At 49.5% G+C, this 22,557-nt stretch overlaps 8 protein-coding genes across 8 annotated transcripts; 5 read left to right on the forward strand and 3 right to left on the reverse strand.

Moving 5' to 3' along the window:
* Positions 1-1,528: 1,528 nt before the first annotated feature.
* On the forward strand, positions 1,529-3,417 carry FPOAC1_002001 (uncharacterized protein; the record flags this gene model as incomplete). Its single annotated transcript, XM_044846588.1, has 2 exons — positions 1,529-2,223; positions 2,277-3,417. The coding sequence occupies 2 exons, from the start codon at positions 1,529-1,531 to the stop codon at positions 3,415-3,417; spliced, it is 1,836 nt and encodes a 611-aa protein (XP_044712504.1).
* Positions 3,418-4,027: 610 nt separating this feature from the next.
* Positions 4,028-6,732, forward strand: FPOAC1_002002 (uncharacterized protein; the record flags this gene model as incomplete). Its single annotated transcript, XM_044846589.1, has 5 exons — positions 4,028-4,037; positions 4,109-4,232; positions 4,284-4,472; positions 4,525-6,595; positions 6,646-6,732. 5 exons carry the CDS (start codon positions 4,028-4,030, stop codon positions 6,730-6,732), a joined length of 2,481 nt encoding a protein of 826 aa, XP_044712505.1.
* Positions 6,733-7,174: 442 nt separating this feature from the next.
* On the forward strand, positions 7,175-8,105 carry FPOAC1_002003 (uncharacterized protein; the record flags this gene model as incomplete). Its single annotated transcript, XM_044846590.1, has 3 exons — positions 7,175-7,231; positions 7,285-7,374; positions 7,428-8,105. The coding sequence occupies 3 exons, from the start codon at positions 7,175-7,177 to the stop codon at positions 8,103-8,105; spliced, it is 825 nt and encodes a 274-aa protein (XP_044712506.1).
* Positions 8,106-8,332: 227 nt separating this feature from the next.
* On the reverse strand, positions 8,333-9,602 carry FPOAC1_002004 (uncharacterized protein; the record flags this gene model as incomplete). Its single annotated transcript, XM_044846591.1, has 2 exons — positions 8,333-9,463; positions 9,519-9,602. 2 exons carry the CDS (start codon positions 9,600-9,602, stop codon positions 8,333-8,335), a joined length of 1,215 nt encoding a protein of 404 aa, XP_044712507.1.
* Positions 9,603-10,817: 1,215 nt separating this feature from the next.
* FPOAC1_002005 (uncharacterized protein) lies at positions 10,818-12,035 on the reverse strand (the record flags this gene model as incomplete). The annotated part of the gene is made up of 1 exon (XM_044846592.1): positions 10,818-12,035. One exon carries the CDS (start codon positions 12,033-12,035, stop codon positions 10,818-10,820), a length of 1,218 nt encoding a protein of 405 aa, XP_044712508.1.
* Positions 12,036-14,016: 1,981 nt separating this feature from the next.
* On the forward strand, positions 14,017-14,700 carry FPOAC1_002006 (uncharacterized protein; the record flags this gene model as incomplete). The annotated part of the gene is made up of 3 exons (XM_044846593.1): positions 14,017-14,227; positions 14,284-14,489; positions 14,560-14,700. The coding sequence occupies 3 exons, from the start codon at positions 14,017-14,019 to the stop codon at positions 14,698-14,700; spliced, it is 558 nt and encodes a 185-aa protein (XP_044712509.1).
* Positions 14,701-15,329: 629 nt separating this feature from the next.
* On the forward strand, positions 15,330-17,316 carry FPOAC1_002007 (uncharacterized protein; the record flags this gene model as incomplete). Its single annotated transcript, XM_044846594.1, has 2 exons — positions 15,330-16,069; positions 16,122-17,316. The coding sequence occupies 2 exons, from the start codon at positions 15,330-15,332 to the stop codon at positions 17,314-17,316; spliced, it is 1,935 nt and encodes a 644-aa protein (XP_044712510.1).
* A 419-nt stretch (positions 17,317-17,735) lies between these two features.
* On the reverse strand, positions 17,736-22,020 carry FPOAC1_002008 (uncharacterized protein; the record flags this gene model as incomplete). The annotated part of the gene is made up of 2 exons (XM_044846595.1): positions 17,736-21,553; positions 21,615-22,020. The coding sequence occupies 2 exons, from the start codon at positions 22,018-22,020 to the stop codon at positions 17,736-17,738; spliced, it is 4,224 nt and encodes a 1,407-aa protein (XP_044712511.1).
* Positions 22,021-22,557: the final 537 nt, after the last annotated feature.

Here is a 22,557-nt window from a genome sequence, read left to right on the forward strand (position 1 = left end):
TAAATACCTATCTTAAGCTAATATTTTAGTAAATATAGTATAAACCCTATATACAGTCTCCCTAACCCATGTTTAAAATACCCCCTCTCCTGCGTAAGTAAGGAGTGGCCTACGAGGCTGCCTGCAATCAGCCCTACAGCCCACCTGGGCTGGTGTACGCCTCACCATGGAAGAAACGAAGCTCGTTGAACGATGTAGAGCATATAATATGTATATGTATATGTATAGGTGACGATACTAGTACAACTTTTATAGCTAGTATATATTCTACTTACTTTTCCTACCTAGGTCGTGCAAATCCAGGGGTATTCAATGTTGATAAACAGTGGAAAGGGAATCGACTCTGGGAAAGGTCGAATTTTAGTGGCCCAACTCTCAATGGAACACAGCTCCGAAGGTTAGAACTACAGTAGTACCGTATCAACTCATGAAATTGGGTAGCGCCTATGGATCCCCAGGAGAATTCTTAATTCGCTCAAGAGCTAGAATGGCATAAAACGCCACTTCTTGAAAGCTGGCTAACCAGCCAGAAGAACAGAATATCACTAGCAGTATCCACAGGCGCTACCCAATTTCATGAGTTGATACGGTAGACTAGGTTCATAGATTGGATGTTGAGCTCGACCCGTTAGAAATGGCAACTTAGCCACCTAGTCAGCTAGGTAGTCTAGGCCATGCCAGCACCTTTGTGCTTTGATCCATCGCCTACCTAATTATGGATTCAAGGGAGGGACCTCGTAGGATTTGCGGGTATCCCCAAGGGTCCAGGAGTATTATTGTCAACAAGAGAATGACTACCTGTGAAATGAGTGCTTGTTTGCTTTCTAGTAACTACCTACTACCTAAATAGTACAACACTTGGCCTCAAGTATATGTTGGACCTGTATACCTCGGTACAGCTACTACAATTCAAAAAGTAGGTACCTAAGCATCGTCAAAGGATCAACGCCAAGCAAGGGCGACTGGACCCTGTCATGTTGCGGTATGGGTACGGCGCATTCATTCCTTCACGTGTTAGTTGGCCGCCCGCCGCAATTTCCATCCATCCAATGTCATTCCCAACTGGATAGAGCCGACAACCCTCAGCCACAGGCTATACGAGACAAGACAGTCATTAATTTACCCTTAGTAGTTGCGCTGGTCTAGTCGAGGGTATGAAATGCAATCGCCCCTCATCATCCCAATCTGCCTTTACATTTCTTTCCCTTCTTCCAATACAAGGGGACGTATTTGTGTAATCTGAAGCACCGTTACTCAGCTTTGTCGCTTTTCACGACTTGTCTACAGAGGTAGCTACCTAGGCAGTCTAGCAACTGACTTGTATGAGGCCTGGTCCTCCCCCCTTGAGTTGAGACACATTGCCGACTTTTCTCGAGGCTGAACCTCAACAAAGCAAGCAACACATCAACGTCTCGAACTTCAACCAGTCTTTTCCCCCTCTTGGGCCTGAAATGTGAAGTATCGGCTTGCCTGTTACTGTATTCAACACCGTGACTCTGCGTCGCTCATTCTCAGTTTGCGCTACACAATGGCGGGTCCCTTACGGCGAGGCCGTCTCTGGATCGGTGTCGCCCTCATCTGGGTCTTTGGCTTTTGGTACTGGTCAAGTACAGATTCAACTTTCACATTGTTCGGCAAGGATGACCCTCTTGCTGGAAAAGGCGCCAGTGCTTGGACGCGAAGACTACCAAAATATCCAATTCCCCAAGAGAAACTGGCTGTTTTGCCTGAGATCAAAGGAGATGTCAAGGTACCCAAGATTCAAGCCAATGCGCCAGTCGAGAGCGCCGCAGCCAAGGAAACGCGACTGGGACGTCTTGCTGCCGTCAAGAAGAGTTTCGAACACAGCTGGAGCGGATATTCCAATTACGCATGGATGCATGATGAAGTGACCCCATTGACTGGCAAGTCCAAGGATCCTTTTGGTGGTTGGGCTGCAACACTGGTCGACGCCCTTGATACACTCTGGATCATGGACATGAAGGATGAGTTTACCAAAGCTGTCGCCGCTGCAGATGGCATTGATTTCACCAGAAGTTCCATGACCACTATCAACATTTTCGAGACCACTATTCGTTATCTAGGTGGTTTCTTGTCAGCATATGAGTTGAGTGGAAGAGCTCATCCTATTCTGGTCAAGAAGGCTATCGAGCTTGGAGATCTTCTCATGGTGGCCTTTGACACACCCAACCATATGCCAGTTACTCGGCTGGAGTGGAAGAAGTAAGTTTTTCTGTAAGCTGATCAACATTGTTTACTTGCTAACACATCATCAGAGCTGCTTACGGCCAGTCCCAGTCCGCGTCGCGAGAGACTCTTGTCTCTGAGCTGGGCTCTATGAGTCTGGAACTTACCAAACTGTCTCAAATCACTGGTAACATGAAGTACTACGATGCTGTCAAGAGGCTCGGGGACCAGTTTGAGTCTACGCAACTCAACACTCGTCTTCCTGGCATGTGGCCGGTAGTTGTTGATGCTTACACGCCAGCATTCCATGCTGGCTCAGAATTCACCCTTGGCGGTATGTCTGATTCATTGTATGAATACCTTCCCAAGTGGTACCTTCTTCTTGGTGGTCAACTGGACCAGCCTCGTCGACTGTACGAGAATTTCATTCCTGTCGCTATTAAGCACCTTTTCAAGAGAGCAATGACACCTTCGGACAAACCCATCATTATTTCTGGCGACTACCAGGTAACGGATCTGCCAGGAGAACAACCCAAGTACACCTCTGTTGCCCGAGGTCAGCATCTCACTTGCTTCGCCGGCGGCATGATGGCAATGGCTAGCAAGATATTTAACCGTCCAGCCGATCTGGATATTGCCACCCAGCTTACGGACGGCTGCATCTGGGCTTATCAGGCCACCAAGACTGGTCTTGGTCCCGAGGTATTCAACTTCATCTCGTGCGGCAGCGTCGATGTCAAGGAGACAGGCGATTGTACCTGGAGTGAGGAGCGGTGGCTCAAGGCTATCGAAGAGCAGCATGCCCCTGATTTCAACGCTCCGCCGATGAGGGGACCTGAATGGAAGAGGCCTACCGTTCAGGACGTCGTGAAAAAGCACAATCTCCCAGAGGGTATGATTGATGTGAGCGACCCTCGATATATCTTGAGACCAGAAGCTATCGAGTCCATCTTCGTCATGTATCGAACCACCGGCGACGCGCAGTGGTTGGAGAAGGCATGGGCCATGTTTGAAACAATTGAGAAGGTGACGAGAACCGAGATCGCAGCTTCGGCAATCGACGATGTTACGAAAGCGGAGCCTACCAAGATGGACAGCATGGAGAGCTTTTGGTTGGCCGAAACGCTCAAGTACTTTTATCTTATTTTCAGCGATTTTGATTTCATCAGTCTTGATGAATGGGTGTTCAACACTGAGGCACATCCTCTGAGTCGTCCTGATGTAAAATAAGGGCTGTAGGAGAGTAGGCTATGGATGTTATGGGGACAGAGTTTCAATGTTGTACGAGACACTCTGTGTGTATTCTTATAGTTAATACCTTATGCGTGCATGAATAGATCGTTACAGTTTTTATAGATGTTTTAATACCGTTAAGCTTTTCAAGAATAGCTACAGTAATCCTGTTGCATTTAATGATACTACTGAAATGTAGGTAGGTAAATATATAAATATCTTGATGACTAAGTCAGACAAAGTACGTACTGCCAAGGAGTTCCAATTCGGCGGGCGTGGAGTCTGTGCCCCACGTCTGAAAGGTGTCCGCCGCAACGCAACCAGCAAGCAAGCACTACCTACAGATACAGACAGCACACCGTCACCAAGACTGACCTGACCTGTGACGGCGCAACTTAGTTTCTCTTTATACAGTTGCCTGGACAGGCTCCCGTCAAACTCTCCAATCCACGTCTTTGCCTTACGCCGCATACAAAACGATCTACTACCTCATTCATTGCTCTTTACTGGAGCTGATCGAGCTTCGACGAAACTCCCACGTCTCCCTCATAACCCCTGGATAAGCATCGACAAGACGGCCCAACAGCTGGGCCTGTCCTCTCCCAAGATGAGTTCCCGTACGGCGCCGGCGACCCCTTTTCCGCGATATTATGTTATAGAGGCTTACCTTTAAATTTCCTTTGCATAGTCAAGCAATTTATTCGGAACGTGCGAGCGGCCAAGACGATTGCCGACGAGCGTGCTGTTATTCAGAAGGAGAGCGCTGCAATCCGCGCCAGCTTTCGAGAAGAGAGCCACGATCCCAACATTCGGTTAGTTTCAAAGGCGTTATTAGACATCTACGTGTACTGATACTGTGTTAGTCGTAACAATGTCGCCAAACTACTCTACCTCTTTACACTGGGCGAGCGAACCCATTTTGGTCAGATCGAATGCTTGAAGCTCCTGGCCTCTCCTCGATTCGCCGATAAACGTCTGGGACACCTGGCTACAAGTTTGCTACTGGATGAGAACCAAGAAGTCCTAACACTGGTAACCAACTCGCTCAAGAAGTATGCGTCTTCTACCATCCCTCGCAATAGCTGGGTGCTTACTCAAGTCTAGTGATCTTGGACACTCCAACCAATATGTCGTCGGTCTTGCGCTTTGCACGCTGGGAAATATCGCCTCGATTGAGATGTCCCGAGATCTCTTCCCCGAAATCGAAACCCTTGTCGCTACCGCCAACCCCTATATTCGAAGAAAGGCAGCCCTCTGCGCCATGCGCATATGCCGCAAGGTTCCAGATCTTCAAGAACACTTCATCGAAAAGGCAACACAACTCCTGTCCGACAGAAACCACGGCGTTTTGCTGTGCGGTCTCACCTTGGTGACAAGCCTTTGCGAGGCAGATGAGGAGGAGGGTGGAGAAGAAGGAATTGTCGAAAAGTTCCGATCGTTCGTCCCTGGACTCGTCAGAACTCTGAAAGGACTCGCAACTTCTGGCTACGCACCCGAACATGATGTTACTGGCATCACCGACCCTTTCTTGCAGGTTAAGATTCTACACTTGCTGAGAGTTCTGGCTGTGGGTGACGCCGAGACTAGCGAGCAGATCAACGATATTTTGGCACAGGTTGCTACAAACACCGAATCATCTAAGAATGTTGGTAACTCGATCCTGTACGAAGCCGTGCGCACAATTCTCGACATTGAGGCCGATTCTGGCTTGAGAGTCCTTGGTGTCAATATTCTGGGCAAGTTCCTCACCAACCGCGACAACAACATTCGATATGTCGCTCTCAACACTTTGATCAAGGTTGTGGCCATTGAGCCCAATGCTGTTCAAAGACATCGAAACACAATCTTGGAATGTTTGCGAGACCCTGATATTAGTATCCGACGCCGAGCTCTGGACCTGAGCTTTACACTGATCAACGAAGGCAACGTCCGAGTTTTGATCCGTGAGCTTTTAGCCTTTTTGGAGGTTGCAGATAACGAGTTCAAGCCAACAATGACCAGTCAGATTGGTATTGCTGCTGATAAATATGCGCCCAACAAGCGATGGCACTTTGACACGATGCTTCGTGTTTTGTCCTTGGCGGGTAACTACGTCAAGGAGCAAATTCTTTCATCATTTGTCCGACTAGTCGCCACCACTCCGGAATTGCAGACGTACGCCGTGCAAAAACTATACATTAATCTCAAAAAGGACATCACTCAGGAAAGTCTAACACAAGCAGGCGCCTGGTGTATTGGTGAATATGCCGATGCTCTGCTCAAGGGAGGGCAGTACGAGGAGGAAGAACTCGTGCAGGAAGTTAAGGAGCACGAGGTTGTCGACCTGTTCTCCCTCATTCTCAACAGCGCATATGCCACCCAGGTTTCTACAGAGTATATCGTGACTGCGCTGATGAAGCTGACAACCCGCTTCTCTGACCCGGCCCAGATTGAGAAGATTCGACGAATCCTACAGTACCACCAGACCAGTCTTGATATCGAGATTCAGCAGCGAGTAGTTGAATACGGTAATCTCTTCAGCTTTGACCAGGTTCGACGTGGTGTACTTGAGAAGATGCCTATTCCCCAAATTAAAGAAGAGTCCCGTGTGCTTGGATCTGCGCCTACCAAAAAGAAGGCCTCCAACAGGAAGTCAAGAGTCATCAAGCCGACTGAACAAGACCTCCTTGACATTATGGACGCACCTGCTGCTACACCGATGGCACCCTCGACAACCAACACTGACCTTCTCGCCGACATCTTGGGCGGCGCCTCTTCCCCACCGCCATCCGCATCTTCGCCGCCTCCCCAGTCCGGCATGTCAAACATCATGGATCTGTTCGGATCTGCTCCTGCATCTTCCACAGCATCTCCCGCCCCTCCCTCATCAAACCTCGACCTTATGTCGCCCATCTCCTCGGCGCCTCAACCTCAAGCGCCACAAGCACCTGCTGGAATCCCTTGCTACAATGCCAACGATCTTAATGTGACGTACCAGGTTCAGCGAAATGCTGAGGGCATGATCCAAGCCACTGCCAAGTTTATCAACACGTCTGGTTCCGCAACATTGTCCAATGTGTCTTTGCAAGCTGCTGTTCCCAAGTCTCAAAAGCTGCAGCTGTTGAGCATCTCTTCATCAGACCTTGGACCTGGAGCTGAAGCCTCTCAGATGATGCGAGTATCCGGCTGCAAGGGAGTAAGTGATCTTTTATCCTACACAAATGATTATACTAACGATTTTTGTAGCCTCTACGTCTACGTTTGAGAATTGGATACACACACCCAACTGCTGGACAGGTTATGGATCAAGTGAACTGGACAGAGTCATCCTAGGTGCACTTGCTTGCCAAATGTATGAGTCAAATAAGGCAGGTTATGCCTTAGAGATAGTAATGTAACTCGCGATTGTGGACTATAGGGGCTGGACTTGAAGATAGAATTCCAAAACGGATGTTTAAGCATTGCTTCTTGCAACAAAAATTCTTTCAATACTATACTCGTTTCAAACGTGTAGCTACAAGACCTGGTGGTGTTTATATAAATTGAATTCCATCAGAGTGTTGCCTGACTCAGCTTAATGATGCATTCAGTCTATCCACGATTTGTCAACCCCACTATGACAAGTTGCTGTTGTAACTTCGCCTTCCACAGATATTCCCAGTAATTATCAATAGCCCGCGGTGCTATGTATACGAGACTTGGACCACTGAGCAATTGTGTCTCCTTTTTGGGCCAAAGACCAAATATCAAGCCAATAAATCTACTCATCAGAGCAATGTCAGTTCAACGAACCGGCCATCTAGAAAGGACCGCCCAAGAACCACGAGATGAGGTTTATCTCTTTGTATCGTTGAGCAAGAATCTTGGCTGATCCAATTCTATTAGAGTCTTCTAAATGTAAGACTGAGTCGTATAGACCATGTCAATGAGCGAATTCGGCTGTTTCGCCTTCAGCTCGAATCGGGGCCAGTCAAGGTTCACACTCATCCAGAATCTTCAATAAGTATTGTGCTAAAAATAATACATAGTTCTCAGCCGGCCAGTGGTTAGATACATATGTACCTAATAATCCAAAACCAGGCGGCTTCACCATTACTTCTTCACCCAAAGCCGCGATGAGACATGACTCTCCCTACTTCGAATTAGCAGTTCAAGAATTCCCCGGTAATCCTCCTGCAGCATGGCTCTGGCAGCCGCCATCTGATATCCTGGGATCTAAACTGCAGGTACGCGTAGGGGGCAGTTTTGTCTTTCCCCCAGCTGAAATACCTCTTGACAAGATACGCCGTGTGGTGTTTGTGGCGGGGGGCGTAGGTATCAACCCTTTTGCCAGCATGATGGGTTGTATAGTGGAGGAGAATTACCAGCTTGACGTGAGAGTCCTCTATTCCAGTAAGGTACCCGCGCAAGGATTGACGGGTGTTCTCTTCCTGGAAAGGATCAGAACGTGGTTTGAAGAGAACAAAATTAGTGGCGATCTAAAAGTCTTTGGAACTGGTGGACATGGAAAGTATGATGAGAGCGGGCTCGATGTCTCGAAAAGGAGGTTCACCATTCACGACGTGAAAGAAGCCATTGCTAGGTATGAGAACGAGTCTATCGTATATGTATGTGGACCAGCAGAGATGACAGATGAAATTGTGGATGGGTTGACGAAGGGTGGCGGAATGGACAAGAAAAGAGTCATGTTAGAGAAGTGGTGGTAGGATCACGATGAAAACCATTTGGTCTGATGTTTCTGCTACTGTTAATGGTCCGACTTGTTCAACTCAGGTTATCCTTAGTCTTGTAATGTGTATTTACTGCGCTGTGGTATCACTCTAAAACTATATATGTTCACCACGCACCCAAATCCATTGCGATTTCTAGAAGAATGATTGGTCCAGTCTGTGCGTTTCCGTGGTATAAGCCATGTTCAAGATTGTCTTTGGGTTCAAGAGAAGAGATCCTCGGCCTTCTGACGTTGCTTTGATCTTCCACCACCGAATAGTTCCTTTCCAGCATTGTTTCCACCCAACTTGGTAGGGAATAGTTCTCGTGCATTTGCTCCTGCCGCACCTTTGATCGTAAACCCATCTCCGTCTCCTCGTTGATTCGCCATGCCGCGGATGTTGAACGAGCTGCCGTCTCCTCGTGCGCCAGGCACAGACACAATCTTGGGACGGTCCTCGTCCTTAAGGCGGGCTGATCCTATGGCCTGCTCTAGGGTATCCAGGTTGCCTCCTCCAAACTGTTTGATAGACTTCTTGGTAGGGAACAGTTCCTTAGAATTGTTTCCGCTTGATATGCGATCCCTGAGGTCGCGAGCCCTCGATCTGTTTCTGGATGAGCTTGCTCTTTCGCTCATCAAATCATCGTTGTCGCCGTCGCGTCTTGGGGACGCAGATCGATCGCGTTGTTTCTTGCGACCAACGAAGAGCTCCTTGCCTTGGTTCTCACGGACATATGAACGTGGTCTTTCCTCTATGTCGGAGTCACGTCTTCTTCGTGCGGGGCGGGGCGCATCGTCATACATGCTGGCCTCGAATGTCTCGACGTCATCATCTGAAGCGCGTCGTCTTCGGCCACCGTCTCCACGGTACCCCCCATCGCGTTCCCTGTATCTCGACCGATTGTCGTTGTTCTTTCGTCGTCGTTCTTCTGGGTCGTGCTCAGGATGAAGTAGGTAGTAGCGACTCCGTAAGGCAGCGCCTACTTCTTTCTTATCACTCGAGACGGCAAATCGCACCTGGAGAGAGATTTCTGGCTTTGACTCGAAAGGCTTCGCGGGTAATGTTTCACCCACAGCTAGGGCTGTAGCGTCTGCTACTGGGACAGAGCTCAGTGCAACAATGGCATCGCGTGCTGTGGGTTCGGATGGGAAGAGAAGGTTGGCAGAGGAATCATCGATCCATTCGACTCTTTCAACGTCGCCAAAGTGAGACTTGACGTAAGCCTTGATGTCGTTTGTGTGTAGAGAGTCGACACCCTTGATGTGAATTTTGGTTGGAACGAGGGACTTGGAGTCGTCTGTCACAAGCTCGTCTTCGGCCACCTCGCCAGGCTCTTCAAGCTCATCGGGCTGCTGGAAAGGAGGTCAATTCGCGGTCGCAGTAAGGTGATTACGATTTATGCCTTACGAGAATATCATCGCGACCGATATCAGTAATGGGTAGGTCCTGGACCGTGTCGACGGCATCGTCCATTTCAATGTCGAGATCCATGGTTGGCGAAGGGTCCGGTCCGAGTCGTCGAAGGGTATGAGTATGAGTAGCGAGTGGGTGTCAGATTGAAGTATTCTTTGATGATATAGAGAGTAACGAAACACAAAGGTGCAAGCTGCAAGTGACAAGAAAGTTTGTGAAACTTGAGGAGGAGACTGAGAGTGAGAATGCTAAAAGTAAGAGTGGAAGTCGGTTTGCGGTTGATGCGCTCGCTGCATGGACTGGCTGGCCGGAGCTTAAGTGGCCGGCTGCTCCGCCGCTAGGTCTGCATGTCCCCCGAGGCAAGAATGTGTATGTCAATTACCTTAGTACCTATGGACCTGTTAGTTACCTTGGTGAATACGCCATGCAAATCTCAAGAAGCTGTTTGTTGCCCAGAAGATAAGTAGAATCAATCTTGGAAATTCAATATTCCTCCTATATACTTTCAAATTCGAGGTGCTGCAGTGATTCACATGCACTAAAGCCACAACTTTAGCGCACTTTCCCGAAACGGCAACACGAAGATGCCAGTCTTCAACACGCCAATATATCGACTACTCTAAATATTCGTGACTGCTTATTACATTTATACCTCACTTTATGCTTTATTGGCTAGATGTCTTGGGACTTTCGTGTAACAAGTGTCATGTCAAGTCCTCGTAAAGCTGTTACATGTTGCCTCTGGCTGTAAGCCATGTATGTATATGTATGTATATCCTTGAGGACTCGACAACCTTGATGCTTAGGTACGTACTTGAGTACATGCGTTTGCAGTCGATTCGCTATGCCAAGAGTCTTAGAGTCCTTTCTTGACTATAGCTCAGCCGAGGCAGTAGTCTATGCAGCTGACAAAGTACAACAAGTACTGTCGTACAAGTACATGGATCAAGGGACCTGCTTATCTTTATGTATAGGTAGTGTGGCACGAAGCTTAAGACAATGCATTCATCAATCATCACATGCAGACCAGTTCAGTTGAAAGCGGTTATCTATATGCAACATGTGTGTGTATAATGATTCTTTTTCTATCTTCTAATACTAATACTCTATTTCAAAGCAGACCGAAAATGGCAGGCGCCTTATTTTTAATGAATGGGCCAGTGCTGTGCCCGAGGTATCATTTCCCAAGCGAATTGTCAGTCCAACGCCCATTTTATGTATCCCCGAAAAGAAGTCGCTTTCATCAAGTTTCACCCTATGCCAGATCTTGTGCTCCATCCGTCTCTTATCACTCTATCGTGCAGTCTCTACCCCACGTCGTATCTCCAATGGCGAACTTTTGCATGTTCGTGGCATCTTGACCACGGCCAAATCAGTGTCATCGAGTGATGAGCACGATATGTCAGACATTCTACGCTTGAGGCCTGTCAGTGCCCTAACGATGTTGCCTGCAGGCGGTGATTCATCACCTTCATCCCCCAGATGATCCTTTGAAGCATCTTGCTCGTCCTTTTTGTCGAGCATAGTATCGTGCGCCCAAGCCGACTCCAACCCGTACATGTAGACAGGTGACCGCCTCAGAAAATTCCATGATAGTGAATCATGTTCCATTGCGATGTAAAGAGAGTCAATCCTGCCTCCGGCATCCAACACGGCGCAGTGTTGTTTGAGAAAAGCTTGGTCGTAGTTGCCTTGGAGAATTCTGGGCTCCAACAGTCGCAGCATGGGCAAACCCTGCAGCCGTTCGGCGTCGCAAAGCTTAGCTTGCAGCGGCACCCAGGGTCTCCCTTTAAGCAGGGGTTCAAATGCTCGCGATACAGCATCCGTAAATGACTGGGCATCGTTGCCCTCCACTGCCAACATGCGGTGGAGCCCGCGAGAGAGGCACCGTTTATATGAGGCTGTGTCTTTTTCAAATGGAAATGGTGTGTCTTTGGACGGCATAAGAGATACGTGCACTGTCCATGATCTTGGAGTTTCAGCGGCTGTAGGTTGGGTAGTTGGCGGGACATGTGATGAATCCAAGAACCTCTCGGAGGCCATATTGGTCGTGGGCAGGATGTGTAATAGGTTCAGAGGGGTACTGGCCGGGCCACATTCTCGGGTTGGCGATAGAGGTTCTGTACTCTCCAGCTTTTCGATGCGCTCCTCCAAAACTTCGTCGCTGTCTAGCAGCTCCAGTTGGCGATTACGCAAATCTTCCACTTCTCTTGTCGTCCTCGCAATTTGTTCCGACTGTGATTCCAAGACATGTTCCATTTTTTTCATATGTTGTTGTAGTTGGGCAACGAGTGCCCATGCGGCAGCCGCATTACGGTATGAGCTCTTGAGTTCGATGTCGGCCTCTTCTTTGTTCTTTTCCACCGATTCCTCCAGTGCGCTGATGCGGTTAATGATGTGAGAAATCCGACCACGGTCGTCCAGGTGCAACCTTTCTTCCAGAGTTTGTATTTGCTGCTTGACTATGTCGATTTCGGACTTGTTTGTATTGGGCGTTGGCGCATCGGCCATGGTGATGTGGTAGCAGGATAGATGGCCACAGTTACAGGTAGCGCCAGGCAATGCTTTGTTGTGGTCAAACCCCATACAACCGCACCTCTGACCCTTGAGCTCAGGTATCATGAGAATGTAGCGACATTGTCCTTTTGGAAGTTGAGACTCTTCAGTCTGCGGCGTTGAGGCCGGTGGGGGTGAAGGAGAGAAAGAGGGTGACATTAAATTTGCCAAACCAAGAACGGTATTGAAGAGAAGGATCGAGACGGATATGAGTCGTCCATGGAAATGTCGGTGGCAGTGTGAGCCAAATATGAGATATGCAAGAAATAAACAAGTAGGAGAAAAAGGCGGGCGGCTCTAATGATAAAAGTAAAAGCAAAGCAGGGCGATCACTGTCGAAATTTGAGCCCCAGGGATATTGAGTTGCGTGATGCGGGCCAATTGTGTTGTGTTGGAAGAGACTTGCACGTACCTGATCAACAGGGTGATAAAGACGACGAAAGCAGCAACAAACAATAGCCAGCCAAGCAGCCGATACCGTACTGTATCTTTGCTAAGGGGGTACCTTTTGCATGTAAGTAAGGTATCATCCAGGATCCGCATTCGCGACGTTATCGTCCGCTCTCGCTGTCGCCATCAACACCCACGAATCTTAAACCGACTGCGCCCGCAGGCCGGCTGATGGCATCACAACTCCCACGTTGAGACCCGCAGATGGCCCTGACACAACAGAGCGAAGCCAGAGAGAGGGTGGGGGGATAGAAGGTCAGTAGTACGTACTGAATGTACCATGCCACAGATCTTACAGCCGATAGTACCTATTAACCAAGGTACCTACAGCACAATCAGTAACGCCGAGAGGATAAAAGCAAACAAACCCACGGGTTCAGGGGATGAATGCAGAAGAGTCAAGCAATCCTGGTATCCTGGCGCCAGGCGCGGCGCATCTGCTCTCGTACAACTGATTCTTTTCCCTCGTTCTCTTTGGGCTTTATGAAACACATGCTTGTTGGACATCAGCTCCCAACTAACAACACAACGACGTGCCGCCCCTCTCGTTTCCGTCCTATTGGCTCCTCATCTTTTGGTCCCTGAAGCCTCAAGCGTCGAATATCAAGGGGACTTGATTATCATGGTGGAGGGACAGTTGGGTTGGGGGCGGCCACGCGATCTGTAACGGGCGCAAAAGGTGGTGTACCTTGGATATCAAGCAAGCAGGGCTTGTGCTGCGATCCGTGGTCGGAATGGCATTCATGATTGACTGAAGGAGCAAGGGACAAGACAATAGCCGGTCCTTGAACTGATTAGCAGACGGTCTCTGGATGGTCCACCCCCACATCCTTCGGGGGGACGCCAAGCCTGCCACAAGATTTGATTGACAAAAAATCAAACTTTTATGGCTCCTCCCGCACCCGTTGATGTACGGACGCTGACGGTCTGGCGGGCCCCTGTTCCGTAGCGTCGCGGGACCTGAGGGCAATCCCGTCACTATCACCTGTCAGAGACCATTCTTGAGGGTATCGCACCTATTAGACAGACCTGGACCCCAAGTGGACGGTTGACTCAAGATCGCCTCTGCTGTTGGTCCAAACACATATGCATGTAGAATACGCCTTATCGGCATCGATGGTGAATACATGCAATGCGAGTAAGTTGCCCGTTGATACGTTGTGACTGATAAGTGGTTCTCTTCTCTGCATATAGCCTTTATTGCGCAATCTTGGTATTTGAATTCGATTCTGTTAAGAAAGAATGGATTAGATGCCGGTGGCAATCTAATTAATTAGTTGACATGAGATGCAGCCATTACCTTGATGCTTGCTTGGCTTCGCAGAATCAAGGTGGATGGATAATATACGGACAAATTCTACGCCCACGTGCTGTTGTTTTCGGGCAGGTGCTGTATTACAATCTGACAGACAGCAGTAGGTAGGTAGTTTTAGTCCCGCTAGAGCTGCACTTTCCATTGCACCTTGATAGTGAACAGCACAGCAACATGGGCAATTTCGGAACTGCAGTCACTTCGCTTCTGGATACTTACACAAAGTGTTTGTCCCTCTTAAAGGGTACTCGCAACCACGATGATGGGGCCTCGAGTGATACTCACTCAACATTGAGCGCTTCACTTCGATCTGACCGAGCACGAGTCCGTCGAGTATATGCTTCGCGGCTTTCCAAAGATGGCTCTCAGTTTGAAAGAGGCGATGGTGAGTCTTCAAATGTAAAATTATATTGGTCCTGAACCTTAACCATGCTCTATTAGCCCCTGCTCGATCGGCTTTAAGACGAATTGTCAAGAAACTCACCACCACGCTTACCAGCATCGTCTCACATGATGGAAAGCGACAGCCGGTCAGATATGAGTCTCTATTAGCCCTTTCAAATGGATCCAGTATAGAAGCAGTTCGCACCATGAATGACTTGTCGAGCAGGGTAGGATCAAGAAGCACCATTTCTCAAAGTAGCGTTGTGAGTAGGGGACGACAAAGATCTCATCGGCACGACCATAAAGCCAGGAATAAATCACAGAAACTACCAGACACCAAGGACCGCAAGAGGCATTCAGGTCACCAACAACAATCATCCGTCAGTCGACATCGACATCGACATCGACATGGAAGCTCCAAAGGTCGGCGCTCATCAGACAAGCCAACTCCTCATAACCGAGTCTCAATATTAACCATGTCATCGGATTCTACAAAATTGGGAGAGATCAGGCGACGTATCTCAAAGCAAAGGCCAGTTGAGGGCTACGAAAATATGGCTGCATATCCGTTGTACTCGTATCATAACCAAGTTGTCAAGGCTCGGAAAAAGTGGTGGAATCCTTTCAGGCGTTCACGGTCGACGAATGCTGACATGTAGTTTTTGCGCTTTCCATTCGTATATGGACAGATAAGTTATTGTAGGATAGCCAGTTAACAACATTAATTCCAAAGTAATTGCCACCTTGGTTTAGCTATGCACTCAGTCGTTGATGAGATATATACGAGTGCACGATATAGTACTATACATACCTACCTAGGTAGGTAGGTACCTAGGTATTCTGCTAGTTTACTTCCCCAACTCCTTCTTGAAGTGGGTCACGTCTCGAGCCACAGAACAGCTTCGAATTGGATGAATTACTGTGCCCCGCTGCCCAAAAATGCCCCGCCAGCATCACCACGACCGAACACACGACAGGTCATCACATCGCTCAACCCTCGACGGCAACAAACATCAGCATCAATTCTCTGGGCTTGTCCCTACCCCGTCCCAGATCCGCTTCGATCGGATATGCATTTGCTCTCATAACATAATATCGCCACCATGCCTCAGGATCCTGCCGCCGCTCTCAGCGCCTTGTTGCGCCAGTCCTCCATCAACGACCACGACGAAGTCCTCAAGGCCGCCAACGCTGCACTCAAGGCAAACAAGAACGATACAGACAGCCAACATACCCGAATTGTCGCCCTTTTGAAGCTTGATCGCTTTGAAGATGCTCTGCGCGCCATTGCAGACGGTACCCCTACTCTTCACTCGCGAATTAGTCTCGAACATGCATATGCGCTCTACAAGACAGGAAAGCTTGATGAGGCCACCTCAGTCCTCCAATCTGCAGGCCTAGAGAAGAAAAGAAGTTTACAGCACGTCGCTGCCCAAGTTGCGTACCGTGCTGAGCGATTTGACGAGGCATGCAACATCTACAGTCGCCTCCTTGATACCGACCCTGCCGACGAGGAGAACGACATCAGCATTAATCTACGAGCTGCGCTTGCCCAGTCTAGTTGGCTTGGGTACTCTGTCACTGAAAAGGTTGCGGTTCAAGACTCTGATGGGTTCGAATTGTGCTACAACGCTGCCTGCGCTCACATTGCCAATGGGTCTCTCGAAACTGCTGCCGATCTGTTGCAGCGGGCCAGTAGACTGTGTGATGCTTCTGACGATCTTACGGAAGAGGACAAGCAAGCCGAGATGCGACCCATCCTCGCACAACAAGCATATGTCTTTGCCAAACTGGGCAAACTGAAGGAGGCCCTCGACCTCTACAACTCATTATCCAACACCAAGTATGTTCTGCAACTGCGTATCGTGCGCGCGAAGCTAACAATCGTGTAATAGGGAGGAAGATCCTGACCTGGCAATCATACTTGGCAACAACCTGGTGGCTCTGGAACCCAAGTCTGAGAACCCCTATCTTGTTGAGCGAAGGTTTTCTACTCTGACCGCTAGGAAAACTCATGCAAAGCTCTTTCAACATCAGTCTGAAATCCTGCAACGAAACAGGTTGGCTGTCGACCTGCAAGTTCTGAAACGCGATGGAGTCAAGCGACGTACAGATGCACTTCTTGCTGAAGCACAGCACCCCACAACCTCCGCCAATCTCAGCATTCTGTCTGTTCTTAACGCTGCCGCGAGCTCGCAAGGAACCACAGGGAAGCAACTCCTGAAGAACCTTCAGGGTCTGGCTCAGAAGAGACCACACGACATTGGTCTTGCCCTGACTATCATACAAATACAGCTTAATGACGGCCACATCGGTTCAGCATTATCAATTCTCGAGTCTTTCCTTCAACGACTCGAAAAGGCCGAAAATGTAGAAGCACTAAACGCCCGGTTTAGCCCAGGCCTAGTTGCTCTGACTGTGACTCTTCTGCGGGTACAGGGTCGAGAGTCATCAGCAAAGGCCGAACTCGTCAAGGCTGCGACACATTGGCAGTTCCGACAGGCGAGCCCAGCCAGCTCTCTTCTAGAGGAGGCTGGTATTGAGCTAATGAAGTCATCTAACGACAAGGATTTGCAACTAGCCGGCATTTCATTCCAGAAGCTAATCGACGAGCAGAAGGGCTCGGATATTGCCACAGCTGGTCTCGTTGCAGCTTTGGCCACTTCAGAACCTTCTCGCGTCGAGAAACACCTTCAGAGCCTCCCTCCCGTCGATTCGCTCATCGAAGGTATCGATGTTGCATCACTCCTGAGCGCGGGCGTGGCGGCTCCAACCGGCAAGACCGGATCCTCAACTCTCAAGCGAGCAGCGCCTTCAGGAAATGAAGGAAAGACACAAAAGCGGCGCAGAAAGATTCGCCTGCCCAAGAACTACGTCGAGGGCAGCAAACCTGACCCCGAGCGCTGGTTGCCATTGCGCGACCGAAGCTCGTACCGTCCCAAGGGAAAGAAGGGAAAGAAGAAGGCTGGAGAGTCTACACAAGGTGGTATGGTGAAGGAGGAGGAGACTTTGGAGCTTGTAGGTGGAGGAGGTGTCAAGGTAGAGAAGGCACCTCCACCATCTAAGAAGAAGAAGAAGGGCAAGAAATAGATACTCTAGTGCGACAACGTACCGCATATATATTCAGATCAAGCCGCTTCCCGTTTCTCAATATCTCTATGTGCTTCGAATTGTGATCAAATACAGTGCAAGGTTCATAGTTGTATGTGACAGATACCGTGTACCACTAATATAGAATTCTAACGCTTACTTTTTAGTGCCCTGCCAAGCTCGAAACAGAAAAAAAACACAAATGAACAAAAGCTCAGGGCCAATATGAGGATATCTAAATACATATGCCCTTGTGGTCAGCACATCATATGAGCCATCAACACCAATCTCCCATTCCTGCGTTGCTCGAACGAACACATGAAATATGCCCATCCCAACAAAGCTCATTCACCAAGTGGGAAAAAAAAACCTATATACAGAGAACACAATACTCAGCGGCCTTCCGTCTCTTGTTAGGATCAGGCGTTGACAGGCTGCATAGTGCGGCTCGGAAGCTGCTCAACATCCTGGAGTGACTCGGCATCCGAGTCTCGACTCTCAAACTCTTCTTTCTTGTTGCTTCGACCTCTCTTAACACCGGCGTCGTCAATTTCCTCGTCCGTCTCTGTTTCCATAGGAGGCAAGGGGCTTCGGCGACCATCTGAGAAACTAACTGCAACCTCACTCTCCGTATCCGAAGGTATCGCTAACCTGCCACCAGCGGACGTGCTTCTAGTCGCCTGCGCAGTCGAGTATTTTCTATGTAGCTCACGAAAGCTTCGGGCGGTTGCAGTGCTTGCGCTGGCGATAGACTCTCGGCGCTCACTCGTTTCAACGGGGACACCAACAGCAGAATAGAAATCGTCATCCTCGGGACCGCTTGGCATAGGAGATAGCGGGAAATCGTGTTGCTGTGACGACTTTCGAGCACGGATCTTTTCGTCATGGCTCATGTTCTGCAACCCATCACCAAAGTTGATGACCGATGCCTTTTTCCCATGAACAACAAAACTGCCTGTGCCTCTCGCGAGCTGATGATCCTGCCCCGATTCCTCTGCTGATCCAGCTACTTCCTTACCTTTGCGGCTACCACGGTGATGTGACAGGTGTCCGGCGCCCTCTCTGAAAGTTCGCTGGAGACTACGACGGATCTTACTTCTATCGAGTTTGTCCGTAGATGTGCCAGACTCAGAAGTAACATCGGCACCGGTCGAGACAGTTGCTTTATCTGTGGGATCACGGCTGGGTCGTTGTTCAAGCAGACCGGCTTGCTCCAAGAAATCTTGCTCATCAGCATCAGGGTCTTGACGACTGTCTTCCTCGGGGCGTTGCGGCGACTTGTGGGTTTCGTCTTGGGAAAGAGGCTTGGTCAACGGGGTCGGAGGCAGTGATGAAATAGGAGACTGAGCTATGCTTGATATGGAACCATGTCTTGTACTAGCAGCATCCGGTCTAGCAAAAGAAAGGTCGCGTGAACTGTGTCGGCGTTTTGTTGCGCTTTGGGGAGGTGTGGTGAAAACCTGGTCCAAGGGTGAATCTACATCCTCGGTAGTTTCAGAGGAGTTTGGTAGGTGGATGACTTGAGGCTCCGTAGGTGTTCTTGGATCACCTTCGGTTCCAGAGTGATGAGTCGACCTTGACCCTCTGCGTCCTAAGTTAGCTCGTGGAGTTGGCGACCCGGTCCTCTGCGAAAGTCGATTCGACTGCTGCTTTGTAGGGGTGACACTCGTAGATGGAAATTCTTCCTCGAGATCGAGTATCAATATGTCGCGATGACACTTTGATTTCCACATCTCTTGACGGGTCCACTTGAGCTGTGCTGATATCCGTGCAGCGGCAGACAGGAGCTGTTCTCTTGTTCTAGGTTGAATTGGCGCAAGAATTTGGAGATGACGCGCGTTTCTGAGCTGGTCCTCGAGCTGCTGCTGTATCTCCTGAACGTTGTCTTCGGCCTCTGCAATTTTCTGCTTCATAACGTCTCGCCGAGCAGCCGAGATGTCTTCGGCCATCTTATGGTCTATACGACTTCGCGCAATCGATACAGGGCCCGTGGGTGTCTGGATGAGCGTGGCGGCATCGGCACTGTCAAGCCTCCGAAGACCACGACGGCTTTGGCCATCGTAATTGCCGCCCACGACACCGCGCATCTTAACACCTGTGGTTCGGAAGGCGGCTGCATAATTAAGCTTAGCAAGCCAATCATTCATCTCCTCCTCATTGTCTGCCAAGAGCACTTCTTCCAGGCCACCCTGTCGTACGTATACGAAGGCATTCTTATGCTTCTTATAAGCCGCATCATGAAGAGCAACTGCAGCGTAAGTAGACATAAGGCCATCTGGCTTAAACTCTTGAAGTGGTGGGTTGAAGATCAACGGTATGCCATCATGCCCTGCTTTGATATGGTTATCGTACTGGTGCATGAGTGACTTAACCCAACCTGTGTTTCGGAAGAAATAAAGCTGTGCCCCTGTGAGAATTGCTCCCCATTCCTGCCAAGGAGACCGTGCCTTGCGTTTCTTTGCATCCTTTCGCCAGAGTAATCCCACCTTTGTGACCTTTATGTCGACAATTCCGGGGTGTGCTTCAGCAGGATTGCTTGCTGTTTGTTCTGTCATGAAAGCATCTGGCCGAGATCGAGCTGACACGATCTGTAGAACACCCGTCTTGAAAAAGGTTTTTTGCAAATCCTTCAGGTTCAGGCTGGGCGCAGAGCCTAAGTAGTTGTAGTGGTCATCTAACTCCATTGCGTCTTTCAGGTTAGGCCGCAGGGCATCCAAGCTTCCATCGAGGATCAGGGTATATGGATCAATGGGCTCCTTAGTAGCCCGTTTTGCAGGGTCATTAACTGTGGAGGGCAGTAAAGGTTTTCGTCGTGACTTGTGTGAAGCAAAGCGATCACTGGTCGGGTCTAAATCATCCTCAACGTGAATAAAAGGGGTATAAGTAATGTTGTCATAAAAACATTCCAGAATGTCGTCAAAAATGCCCTCTCCGTTCGTGTTTTTCAAGTAATCAGATTTTTGCATCTTGTGCTTATTGTTCTTGTTGAAGACATCAGTGTGTAGAATGAGTAAGGAAAATGCGATAAAATATGCTTGGTCAGGCGACGAATAAATGCCCGGATTGCACTCGTGGTAGCGGTTTGCAAAAGCCTGTAGACAGCGGTCGATCTGCTGGGTTTCCTTCGGTAGCTCAGCTTCCATAAGAAGCTTGCGGATCGCCATATCCATGGGGTCACCAAAGAAGCCAAAGGTACGCATGTAGCTCCGAAGGACAGATATCATGAATGGGTCAGCACTCTTTGACAGAGTAGCAGCAATGATACCCCGACTTGCAACTTCTTCGACGCGGCCAAGGTACTTGTTGGGTGACTCGTCTTCATAACGTTCTGGGAGAACAAATGAATCCCTAGCAAGCTGAAGCGAGTTGTTTTTGGATCCGATAGAGGCAGGCGTGGTAGGGGTCAACGTGCCCTGGCGGCTGAGCTCGGAATTCTGCCGTAGACGGCTCAGTCCGAACAAATCACCAAAACTTTTACGGCCAGTCGAAGACGACGTACGAGTCGTCGGTGGTAAGAGGTGATCATCGTTGGAGTCTCGTCCTATCGAACTCATAGTAGAGGACCTCCCTCGCAATAAGTTACCTCTTGTTGGTGAGGAATGGCCCGATTGGGTACCGCCGGGTGCGATCAACGCTGTGGCAGGCGATTGAGCTGTTTGCAAGTCCGGTGTGCCTTTTGGAGTCTTCCCACTAGCCGTTCTACTACTTTGGGCTGATGCTGGGCGCGGAGTTGTCGAGATACCAAGAGACGAAGTAGACGATATACCAGGCTGTGTCTTTCCTTGCTGTTGAAGATGCGCAAACGGGAACAAGGGTTCCGGGGCTTTCTTGTGTCTACGTAATCTAAAAAATGGTCCAGATTTCTTGGGCGTTGTTTCCGGGCTTTGGAAAGACGAACTCTGGTGAGATATGCGATCATTGGAGCTGGCATCGGATCTTGATGACTCGGACGGTCGATTTGGGGGCGTCAAAATAGTTCCGTTAGGACTACTTGTTGTGGCCGTTGTAGATGGCCGTGGAGACTCGGGCTCGTCCAAGGTCTCAAGCGCAGGCCGTCGCCTGTCGTCAGTAAAGGATTTCCGAAGGGTTTTTTGACGCTCGAAGTTATTATTGGAATGATTGTCATCGCGAGGTATATCTGTTGAGCGGCGAAACCTGGCGGCCAGGCTTATCCTGGATGACTTTTTCTTTGGTCCGGCGAATTCATTCGTAGGGGCGGTTGTGATAATTTCGGGAGCTGGATTGGTACTGGTTAGCGGGCTATGTTCTTGCTACGGAGAGCATGTAGGATAATTTACGTCGGGGCACAGGAGGTGTTTGTTCAGACTGCTGTTTGGCTCGAAGGGATAGTTGAGAATCACTCGCGTTTCGAAAGCGTAAGACGGAAAAGCGATGATGCTTGCTGTTTTCATCTTGTATGGGAGGGGTATCCGGACGGTTCTCGCCTTGTCCTTCAATATCAGGGCGACTTTCAGTATGACTTTCGCGAGGATCTTCAAGACGGCTAGCGGTGGAGTCGCGAGGTAGGTCGTGGCATGACGGGGGGTGGAAAAACTCGCCAGCGCCTTCGTGGTTGTTCTGAAAGGGTTGAGAGGAAAGCGCAGGAGCAATGTCGCCGGATGCGCTGGATTCAAAGAATGTGTGTCGGCGCACATCAGTCTCACTAGACATATTGTTGTTGCCTCGGCGGCGAAGGAAAGCCATGGCAGCGACTGATCATGATACGCGGCCAGCTTAGGCGTTGTTGAGGAGGCCAGGGGATGTCGATGAGAAGGTGTAGAAGCAGAAGGCGGCAGGCATCTAAAGGCCTACCAAGCAGAAGACTGGTACACAGGTGCTGTGATGTTCATTGAGACAACTGCAGGCGTCGATTTCGATATTGAGAGTAAGACGAGGACGAAGGTCGCGCGAAAGTTGGATCGCAAGGCTTGAGTGATGTATGTAGGTAGGGTCGATATACGTTTTTGTCAAGTTTGGTGCTGATGGAGTAGGAGTAGTCACTTTCCGAGCTTCCACAAGGCCAGGGGCTGGCGTTGCAGCCTCAATTGGACCAGCACAGCAGAGCAGAGCGCAGCGCAGCGTCTAGGCTCTAGGCTAGGCTGGGCTGGACTGGACCAGGGCCGTCAGACTACGAATGCACAGTCGACCCGACAGTGTAGGGGGGGTTCCACTACTAAGGTACCTAGGCGCGTGGCTAGGATCAGGGGCGAGCGACCTAGAAGCTCTGCGGGCTACTGGAAG

Source organism: Fusarium poae, chromosome 1 (assembly GCF_019609905.1).
Source record: "Fusarium poae strain DAOMC 252244 chromosome 1, whole genome shotgun sequence".
NCBI classification, from domain to species: Eukaryota; Fungi; Ascomycota; class Sordariomycetes; order Hypocreales; family Nectriaceae; genus Fusarium; species Fusarium poae.